The sequence below is a fragment of the Fragaria vesca genome, linkage group LG5 (genome assembly GCF_000184155.1).
Source record: "Fragaria vesca subsp. vesca linkage group LG5, FraVesHawaii_1.0, whole genome shotgun sequence".
Lineage (NCBI taxonomy): Eukaryota > Viridiplantae > Streptophyta > Magnoliopsida > Rosales > Rosaceae > Fragaria > Fragaria vesca.
In genome coordinates, this window is record NC_020495.1 from 27,213,400 (window position 1) to 27,223,853 (window position 10,454).

A 10,454-nucleotide genomic window follows, 5' to 3' on the forward strand; every position below is an offset into this window, starting at 1 on the left:
GGTATAACAAAGACTGTTCCTTCACCTACTTGAAATGGAGAGAGGAGTTGTAGTGAAAGTTGACAAATGGGGTTACGAAGTAAACACCTCCTCAGATGCTTGCATATCTGCCATTAACGCCTTCTATGTTCAGGTTGGCCATTCTTGCTTTGTCTCCTTCTCTAAACTTTTGGCATGTGGAAATAAAATTTGAAATGGGTTTCTATTTATGAAGGTTTTGAGTTATGGGAGAGGCAGGTCTGTTATATTAGAAGCGCCGGCACACGACAGCAACTGTGGCTGCGCATTTTCTGTGCTCGTCTGATCCTTCCAAAGCTCCTCCGTATCTCCAAGCGGCCAAGTCTCGGCTCGTAAGCTTCTCTTGATTTTAAACCGTTTTTATTAGTTTAAATCGGGTGTTTAGTTTTCTGTGGTGTAATGAGACGCTGATTGTGGACAGGAACAAGCTACCCCGTACGAGAAGGCAGTTTTCGATTCTGTCAATTGTTTGATTTCCGGGGATAGAGATGATGATGTTGCCTTTGAGTTGCATTCTAAGGTGGGACCAGTTCTTTTATTGGAATTTTTCCATTTCCTGATTTGCAGATGATGCAGACATTTAGTTTGGTTATAATTGTGGGAGACGTCTGGAATGCTCCGGAGCGTCTGTGAGACGTTTGTTTTGTGACGGAAGTGAAAAGGTAACTAGCTCGTTTTAACTGTCGATTGCAAGCACGTCCTAGCGAGGTGCGTCGTGCGTGGGTGACTATGCGTTGCAGGTCTGTGTTGTCTTGGATCCGACAGAAAGGCTGGGTCGAGGAGGCGGGGTATGACTGGAGAGGGAACTGATTTCTGGATCGGAACGAAGAAACTAGGGCTGACCTCGGGCTGGACCAGCGGAAGATCCGGAAGGAGTAGTTGGATCGGAGGTTGATCAAGGGAAGCGAGATGGAGCCCGACCTGGATTGCCATATCGAGCTGGAGGAGAGGAACTTGTACCTGAGGAAGTGGTGGTTGCGTGACGACAGCGGCGAGTAGATTCCGAGCCAGTCGAGCTTCGACGGCGAGTCAACGCCGGACCATTTGATCAGAACCGAGTCGCCGGATTTCGATAGCCTCGTCGTGTTTAACGACACCGAGGGTTTCTGATGGGTCGGATCGAAACAGAACCCGAGTATAAGAATGAAGAAGAAAACAAACTGCGGCGAAGCAACAACCATCGTGGTGGTGCTGGTGATTGACCCAGCAATAATGAAACTGGATAGTGTGCGGAGGAAACATTTACTGAGTTATGCAACTCACGCACTCAAGGAGACTAACGGGAGACTAACACGGACGAAATACATGCGCCAATGGAGGATCGACACGTAACCAAGACAAACGTGGAGCATGGACGCTTCGGAGCATTCCAGAACTCACGTGTATAGATCTTTTGGGAAGTTTCTCAAACTAGAAAGTTTGAACTTCATACACAATCTGATGTGTCAGGAATTCAATTACTATTTTCACTTGCTCCTGTTTGAATCTGCCCCAATGCCGTAGATGCTTGTCTCAGATGCTGTTCATCTTCATTAATCACATAAATAGCAAGACATAAAAACAAAGCAAAATATTGCAAGTGAAGATGTTTATATTGAATCATCCATCTAGCAAATTGTATGGTTCAGGATTTGGTACTGCTAGTTTTATATAGTTTAGTTCAAGTGTCAGATGTGCAGCCCTTAAAAGTAAGTTTAGTCTTTAATCTTCATTGCTTTTGAGCGCACAAAGCTGTCACTTCATTCGCAACCAAGTCCAATCAAAACTCATCGAAACAGTGTACACAAGATCTTGTGATCAACTTGCAGACGTGTTTACCAAGGTTCTTGCTTCCGCACAGTTTGAGAGTCTGCTTTTCAAGCTTGGCTCAAGAAACTCCCTTGATCCAACTTGAGGGGGAGTGCTGAGATCAGCTTACTTGTGATACACATCTCCTCTCAATCTTTCTGTCATTGACCCTTGTTTTAGGGCTCCTCCATGCTCTTCAGCATGTGTGCATGTGTAAATGTGTAGATCCATATTTATAGGCAGAAAGTAAGGAACTGCTGGTAGATAGGATGTTGTGGTTCTTAGCTTGTTTCCTTCTCTTCTATACGTACCTACCTCTGTAAGTTTACAACACAGTTAGTAAAATACAGGCCCGTTCACTTGCGGGACGATTTTTACGGGACAAAATGATATCAGCCCTCCGATTTGGTTAGTTTAGATCTAATGGCTCTAAATCATTAAACTAAAACTCTTCTGTTCATCATTCCAACCCAGGTCTCAAACACATTACCTCTTCACCTCCATCTTCTAAAATCTTCAGATATAGGAAAGGAAACCCCGAGACAAGTTAGATGGAACATGATTCCAAGAGGCAAGACTACAGATGCACAAGGTTAATTACAAACACCACAAAAAACTACAATGAGATTTCATAAAGATGGCCGCCACCACTAAAGCCGCTGCTGCAAGTCATGCAAAACCTTCACTTCCGGCTTCACTCCTTCCATACCCAATTTGATCTTCCAATTTAATCTCATATCTAAGGCAGAAATTTATGCACCAATAATGAAATCATGGATGAGATCATAAGTTCATCCCTTTGGATTTAATCCAAATTTGAAGCATCCTACCTCAATAAAGCAATGATCTTGGGTACTTGTAGATTAGAAAAGAATGAATCATGGGTTTTAGCTAAACCCAGAATTTAAGACGTTGTGGAAATCCAGATGAGCATATACAGGGAGAGAAGGATAGAAAGGGAACAACGAAGGAAGAAGATGGGAAATGAATTCGGTGTGGGTTGTGTGGATTCACAAAGGTTTGTGGAGTCCCTTTCAGCCGTTGGATCTGATTCATTTAAATCAAATGGCTATAAGCTAGGTATCCCATTTTGTCCCGTAAAAGTTGTCCCGCAGGTGAGCGGGCCTGTAGTAAAATATATTCATCTTCTCCATTTAAATCTTCTTTAATAGATACGGTGTGTATCTCCATATACATATATAAATAGTCAAGATTAGAGGAAATAATATAGAAACATGGTGGTCAAACATATGAATTGTTATGAACGGTTAAGATTGTGTCGTATAAATACACGTCGTGCATACAAGAATTATGTCTTCTTTAATAATCTTCTCTTCCACGTGTTATCTTCTTCGCCCCACCAAACAACCACACACCGCCCTCGATCTGCCTATCAGAGAGCAACGTAGAAATGACTATTTCTGTAACTGTCGAGACAATATGCATCGTAATTTCTTTAGTTTTCTAACACACGGTTACACGATATCTTCTGCTTTCTTTCCATCCATCCATCCATTTTCACAAACGTAAACGTTGCACTAAATTTGACAAGGACCACTGCAACGCCAGTCTATAGAAATTGAATTCTCATCCCCTCCGACCTTGCCAATTCACACACTCTACCTAACCTTCATTACGTTCACACCTCACTTCCCATCCAATTTATTTGACCGTTCACTCGTATATTAGTGCTCTGTTTTCCCCTGTATTCTCATTCACCCCAACACCCTGAACAGAGTTCATAAGTGTAAGTTTTGATCATGGCTAAGAATGATGTGAAGCTTATAGGAGCATGGCCGAGCCCATTTGTGTTGAGGGCTCGTATTGCCTTGAACGTCAAGTCTGTAGAGTACGAGTTTCTTCAGGAGACATTGGGAACCAAGAGTGAGCTTCTGCTCAAATCGAACCCTGTTCACAAGAAAATCCCTGTTCTGATTCATAATGACAAACCCATCTGTGAATCTCTTATCATTGTGGAGTACATCGACGAGGCTTGGGCCTCTGGCCCGTCCATCCTGCCTTCTGATCCCTACGACCGCGCCATTGCCAGATTCTGGGCTGCTTATATCGATGAGAAGGTATGTTGTATACATTATTTGGTTATGATTTAGATCCATTCATGAATGTGATTTACTTTTCTTTGTTTGAGTGTTGTAATTTGGTTGAGCATAGATGCTAGTTGTGCATGGAATGAACAAGTATATATGTTCATGGCTAGAGGCAAACAGTGAAACAAATTATATGATAATTCTTGAAATATCTATAAAATTTGCTGATATATATGTATGACTCAGTTTTGTGAATGCAATATATCTGCTTTGAAAGTTGGATCCTTGAAAGTTTGGAAGAAGCTAACACTTTGAATTGCATGTGGATTTTGTTTATAGATCTGGTAGAGCTAGTTAGATAGTATGTCCATCTCCTTGGAGACTTGTTTGGCCATTTCGGGTTACATCTCGGGAGAAGTAGACTACAGATGTTCTTGATTAAAACATATTTGGAAGTCTGATCTAATAAACTTATTCGATTCAAAAATGACATTTTGAATCAGATGTTAAGTTGTACTTCTCATGCTTTTGACAAACTTGGTCTAGTAGATGAACAAATTGGAGCGAGAGAATTCTGTCTCTCCTTGTCAAAATATGTATTCATATTTTTAAGATGCTTTGGCCGGATAATGTAACTGGTTTTAGGTGATGCTGTTATTGTTGATGAGGCATTTTGTACCATAGACAATGGTTATCTTGGATTAATGATGACATGGGTGCTATGTACTTGTAGTGGTTCCCGGCGATGAAAGGCATCGCTGCCGCTACAGATGACGAGGCGAGGAAGGCAGCAGTGGGGCAAGTGGCAGAAGGTCTAGCGCTGTTGGAGGAAGCATTTCAAAAGATCAGCAAAGGAAAGAGTTTCTTTGGGGGAGATCACATTGGTTACCTTGACATTGCATTTGGGGGACTTTTGGGGTGGTTTAGAGTGACTGAGGGAATGGGTGGGATCAAGCTGATTAACGAAACAAAGACGCCGGGGTTGCTAAAATGGGCTGAGAAGTTTGCTGCAGATCCTGCCGTGAAAGATGTTCTGCCAGAGATAGAGAAGCTTACTGAGTTTAGTAAGGTTATTGTAGCCAAATTAAGAGCGGCTGCAACTTCTGGGGCAAAGTAATTAATCTAGTGTTCAATGTTTGTCATTGTTGTGTGAACTGTAGCAGTATTTTGTGTTTATTATGAGAAATAATCAAGACCTGAAAAGGGTCTTTACATTTTCAGAACTTCTTATGTAAAAACTAAAAAACTTTGCTGTCAGTTATGAAATTGAATGGTGAAACAGAGGCTGGTGTCGGAATTGTATTATCGTGGTGCTAGAACCCAATTTATGCCTCGCTTCCTCTCTCAGTTCCTGTAACTGAGATTTCCGGTCGCCTACGATTTGAACAGGACAAATCTAAGGAGGAAAAATAACAAAAAAAAAAAAAGAGATGGTGGACTGGGCCTAAGTGGGCTAGACGGACATGTGTCGTGTCTAGGCGGATTCCATGTAAGTGGGCCTAAGCAGGTTGTGGGACCCATCATTTAAAAACAACAAAAATAAAAAAAGATACGGTGGACTGGGCCTTAGTGGGCTAACGGATATGAGAGATGTCTAGGCGGTGACCTGCTGGTTGGGCCTAGCGGGCTAGGGGACCCACCCTTTAATAATAAAAAAAAGGCGTTCAATTTCGACTTGGGCAAATAGTTGAATGTTTGGGTGGGATTGAAATCATTGGAAAAGAATCAGATCCTAATGGCCGTAGCCGAATCGCATAAGGCAGCATCATGATCAGCCGAACCCAACTAGACAACTAGTCCCTGACACTATCCACCAAACCAACTGCGACAAGTGACAGCTGCAGAGCAACGTAATCGACACCTCCTCACTTGTGACTAGGACCTTCCTATCCTACGTACCTACTACACTCCATTTCCTCGATCCAAACTAAACAAAGAAAGACAGAGGCACTGTTTTGGGTAACAAAGATTGTTCCTTCACTTGAAATGGAGAGAGGAGAAGTGAAAGTTGACAAATGGGGTTACGAAGTAAACACTTCCTCAGATGCTTGCATATCTGCCATTAACGCCTTCTATGTTCAGGTTGCTCATTCTTGCTTTGTCTGCTTCTCTAAACTTTTGGCATGTGGAAATAAAATCTGAAATGGGTTTCTGTTTTTGAAGGTTTTGAGTTATGGGAGAGGCAGGTCTGTGATATTAGAAGCGCCGACACACGATAGCAACTGTGTGCTTGCTAATATTTTGGCTGCGCATTTTCTGTGCTCGTCTGATCCTTCCAAAGCTCATCCGTATCTCCAAGCGGCCAACTCTCGGCTCGTAAGCTTCTCTTGATTCTAAACCGTTTTTATTAGGTTAAATTGGGTGTTTAGTTTCCTGTGGTGTAATGAGACGCTGATTGTGGACAGGAACAAGCTACCCCGTACGAGAAGGCAGTTTTCGATTCTGTCAATTATTTGATTTCCGGGGATAGAGATGATGATGTTGCCTTTGAGTTGCATTCTAAGGTGGGACCAGTTCTTTTATTGGAATTTTTCCATTTCCTGATTTGCAGATGATGCAGACATTTAGTTTGGTTATAATTGTGTGTATAGATCTTTTGGGAAGTTTCTCAAACTAGAAAGTTTGAACTTCATACACAATCTGATGTATCAGGAATTCAATTACTATTTTCACTTGCTCCTGTTTGAATCTGCCCCAATGCCGTAGATGCTTGTCTCAGATGCTGTTCATCTTCATTAATCACATAAATAGCAAGACATAAAAACAAAGCAAAATATTGCAAGTGAAGATGTTTATATTGAATCATCCATCTAGCAAATTGTATGGTTCAGGATTTGGTACTGCTAGTTTTATATAGTTTAGTTCAAGTATCAGATGTGCAGCCCTTAAAAGTAAGTTTAGTCTTTAATCTTTGTTGATTTTGAGTCATTTTGTTTTGCAGCTCTTGAAATGTTTTCCTAAAGATCTGGTGTCTCTAAAAAGGGCCCAACTGTTGTGCTTCTACATGGCTCGAAATGATCTCTCACTGGATCTTGTTCAACAGGTTCACTTCTATGCTAAGGATATATAAAGTTTTTATTTTTCCTAGGACAATGTGGAGTATATAGTTAATTCATTTCCTGATATATTTTTTCCTAGCATCTTCTTACTATGACCTGATATGTAGTACTTTCCTTTTTGGTTTTAAGCATTTCATGATAGTTTTGTGACCTTCAGGGTGAATGTTTTCTTTACTGTTGTGTAAAAATTTTGCTAACAGGTTTTACCAAGTAATCAACAAGAAGAATATGTTTATGGTCTGCTTGCTTTCCCTTTACTGGAGCTTGGCCGGATGGCAGAAGCTGAGAAAGCAGCGAGAAAGGGATATGAAATCAACAAGCAAGACTGCTGGACACAACACAATGTAAGTTATACTTGGTTTGCTTATAGAACTTGTACTTAATTAGAGTGTAAGCGTACTCATTTTCAATGATTGACAATGCTGTCGCAACGCTCCAAGCCAAATTTCCACTAATGCTGAAAAAAGTTTCCACTGTCTTGACATATAGAAGTATAAAATGGCAAAGACACTGTAGTTGTTAGACCATGGTCAACACTCTGATTAGACCTAACTCCATACATAAACGCAATCCACATCTTCAAATGTTATATCAGTATCAGTTAGTTGTTGTAACTAGTTTGTAATACTTAAATTCTTGATTCATTGTTGTAGTTCATGTCCTTCTTTTGCAGTTGTGCCATGTTCTTCAGTACGAGTGTCGTTTTAAAGAAGCAGTAGAGTTCATGGAATCATGCTCGTCATCATGGGATTCTTGTCTGTCATTTATGTATGTGTATTAGGATGAATCAATTTAATATTTTATTTCTTCAAGTGATATTTAGATGCTAAAGAGTGTTAGAATCATCAGGCTCACACACAATTGGTGGCATGTAGCTCTGTGTTATATGGAAGGTTATTCTCCAATCGAAAGAATCTTAGAGGTATATGACCATCATATCTGGAAGGAGTTGGAAAAGGTTGATACTTTTGGACCAGAGGTAAAATTTCAAGTACTTTTATACATGAGCCAGCTCTCTTGCAAGTTGCATCTAGGTCCTAAAAATTATGTGAAATAGGTGTACTTGAATGCCCTTGGGTTGTTTTTACGAGTTCATGTTCGTGGTCAAATGGATGCATTTGAAGACCGTTTGCAAACCTTAGCCAGACGCTTGACTGATAGGGTAAGCTACATAAAAATACCATTTTGGATCCAAAGCTTACATAAAATATGTTGCATCAAAGGACCTAACATCTTTGGAATCAAGATTCTTGGGAAGTTTACTGGTAGAGATGTGTTGAAAGAGAATATTATGTACGTTTGTGGTTTCAGAATTCTATATTATGATCTTAGATTAATGCTAGTTCACCATATGATGTTTATGCCTTACCTCTTTAGGTGGTGTCATCCATTAAACTAAATTTGTTGTTTGGACTATGGATGTGCACCAATTTGTCCAGGCAAACTGGTATATAGATTGGCAACTTGACGTACTAGTTTTATGGGCGTTGGCTAATACTGGTGAGATTTCAGAGGCTGAAGAGTTGCTCAAGGGCTTGAAATCCAGGTGAGTATGATCTTGCCACTCTGAACCACACTCTTATTTTGTTTTATCGACTGCCTATTTATTAAGTGTCCTTCTGTAGATTTTCTAAGATGAACAAGAAGAAGCAACAATCCATGCAGAGTTCAATAATGGTTTGTTCTGATTACCACCTCCAGTATATATGGATTTCTCTTTAATTCCTCTGTTGATTTATTTATGCATTGTCTCTATTTTTGGTCACTTACTCGATTTACACTACCTACTGTATCTTCACTCTTGAGCAACCTGGCATCAAAGTTTTTATGAATATTATGAGTTATGCTATTACATGTCCCCTGAACTACTTTCCCAGTACTATCAAGAAAGAAAGATTACAAAAGTATGATTTTGATTCTTGTAGTTTGGGGATTTTCAGTTTTTCCACTTTACAGCATATTTTACATCAACAATTTTTATTGTGGTTTGCTATTGAAGTTTTTTGTTTGTTTATCCGTATCTTTGTTATCAGCTTGCAGAAGCCATGTACGAGTATGGGAAGGGTAATGAAAAACATGCAATGGAATTGTTAGGTCCTAATTTTGATGCTGATAACTGTAAGACGATTGGAGCATCTGGTGAACAGGTTGATGTATTCAATGAAGTCTGGTATTGTATGTTGCTTAACAATGGACAAGCTACAAAAGGTATGACATAAGTCATGCTTCCAGCATCAAACTTCCTAGAGATTGTCTTCTAACTTTGTCTAATTTTAGCAACTGAGGTGATTGAGAAGCGGATCAAGGCAAGAGACGGGATCCCTTTCCTTTGGCGCCTCCTGGTATATATCTAAATGATTTTTTAGCTTTATAACTACGTACTGCATATTGAGCAGCTGAAGCGCTTTCCTTCAGAAAAGAAAGATGCATATAAAGAGTATGTTTTGCAGGAGAGAGGTTATAAACAAACAGGCAGACCGGAGGTTGCAATTGCAAGCGAAAAGGCCAGGGGTCTAGAGACTGCATATTTCAGTTAAACCAGTAAGCGGGAAACCAGATCAGATGTACTTGTACTTTTCCCCCAAACTGCATATTAGATTTAGAAATGAAAGTCACAAAATAAGAACATGCCGTATTTCGACTGTAACAAATACATACACATTCCATTTCAATAATGAGAAATAGAAGCACATAACTACTTCCACTAACATGTTTTTCCATTTCATCTCTTAGCTGCTGTTTGTTTTTGCATAAATATACTACTGCATTTGTGGGCTTTTAGTAAACAAACCCGAATGGAAAAAGCCGGAGACTCAAAAAAAATGAAACTGGGTATAAACTCATGTGTATAGTAAGTGGTTTTGACTCGAATTGGGTGGAATTTGAAATGAGAGGCAATTCCTCATTTTCTTTTAATAACAAGGTTCCCGGTGTCGATATGAAAAGAACCAAGGAGAACGGAATCTTGAAAAGTCACTCAATACCAATAAAAATAGTAATTTCAACAATTTTACAAACACACGAGTTTATTTAGGCTAGATCGCGAGTAAATTAATAAAAGACACGTATATTTGAAGTTAGAATGGTTCACTATATGTTAGGAGGTGTCTGTAAGCACACCCCGAACGAAAAAAACCGGTGGCCCAAAAAAAGTTAAACTGGGCAGAAACTCGTGTGTATAGTCAAGGGTTTCGGGCTCGAATTGGGTGAAATTTGAAATGAGGGACAATACCTCATTTTCTTTTGAAACTAAGGTTCCCGGTGTCGGTATAAAAAGAATTGAAGAGAACGGAATCTTGGAAAGTCACTCAATACCATTTAAAACAGCAATTTCAACAGCTTTACAAAACACGGCACACGTGAGCTATTTAGGCCCGATCGCGAGTAAATTGATAACAGACAGGGATTTTTGAAGCTAGAATGGTTCAATATATGTTAGGAGGTGTCTATAAGCACACCTGAACGGAAAAAGCTGGAGTCCCAAAAAATGTGAAACTGGTTAGAAACTCGTGTACTATAGCAAGTGGTTTTTGCTCGAATT

General features: G+C 40.0%; 2 protein-coding genes and 1 non-coding gene across 3 annotated transcripts; all 3 read left to right on the forward strand.

The window, feature by feature from the left end:
* Positions 1-210: 210 nt before the first annotated feature.
* LOC101305851 lies at positions 211-1,160 on the forward strand. Its single transcript, XR_184769.1, has 2 exons — positions 211-350; positions 440-1,160. It is a non-coding gene; the product is annotated as an uncharacterized LOC101305851 (transcript).
* A 2,363-nt stretch (positions 1,161-3,523) lies between these two features.
* Positions 3,524-5,159, forward strand: LOC101306051 (glutathione S-transferase U18-like). The gene is made up of 2 exons (XM_004300582.1): positions 3,524-3,884; positions 4,588-5,159. Exons 1-2 carry the CDS (start codon positions 3,567-3,569, stop codon positions 4,969-4,971), a joined length of 702 nt encoding a protein of 233 aa, XP_004300630.1. The 5' UTR covers positions 3,524-3,566; the 3' UTR covers positions 4,972-5,159.
* Positions 5,160-5,784: 625 nt separating this feature from the next.
* Positions 5,785-9,619, forward strand: LOC101306342 (tetratricopeptide repeat protein 38-like). Its single transcript, XM_004300583.1, has 13 exons — positions 5,785-5,936; positions 6,018-6,170; positions 6,260-6,358; positions 6,796-6,897; positions 7,114-7,257; positions 7,587-7,681; positions 7,763-7,892; positions 7,971-8,075; positions 8,353-8,459; positions 8,539-8,590; positions 8,947-9,121; positions 9,191-9,255; positions 9,364-9,619. The coding sequence occupies exons 1-13, from the start codon at positions 5,841-5,843 to the stop codon at positions 9,448-9,450; spliced, it is 1,410 nt and encodes a 469-aa protein (XP_004300631.1). The 5' UTR covers positions 5,785-5,840; the 3' UTR covers positions 9,451-9,619.
* Positions 9,620-10,454: the final 835 nt, after the last annotated feature.

What these genes read in the sequence shown, in the direction of transcription:
- LOC101306051 (XM_004300582.1), top strand. Translation starts at nt 3,567, where the DNA reads ATGGCTAAGAATGATGTGAAGCTTATAGGAGCATGGCCGAGCCCATTT. An exon ending in CTGCTTATATCGATGAGAAG is followed by an intron (nt 3,885 to 4,587) that starts GTATGTTGTATA and finishes ATGTACTTGTAG; the next exon opens with TGGTTCCCGGCGATGAAAGG.
- LOC101306342 (XM_004300583.1), top strand. Translation starts at nt 5,841, where the DNA reads ATGGAGAGAGGAGAAGTGAAAGTTGACAAATGGGGTTACGAAGTAAAC. An exon ending in AAGCGGCCAACTCTCGGCTC is followed by an intron (nt 6,171 to 6,259) that starts GTAAGCTTCTCT and finishes GATTGTGGACAG; the next exon opens with GAACAAGCTACCCCGTACGA. An exon ending in CTCAAGGGCTTGAAATCCAG is followed by an intron (nt 8,460 to 8,538) that starts GTGAGTATGATC and finishes GTCCTTCTGTAG; the next exon opens with ATTTTCTAAGATGAACAAGA.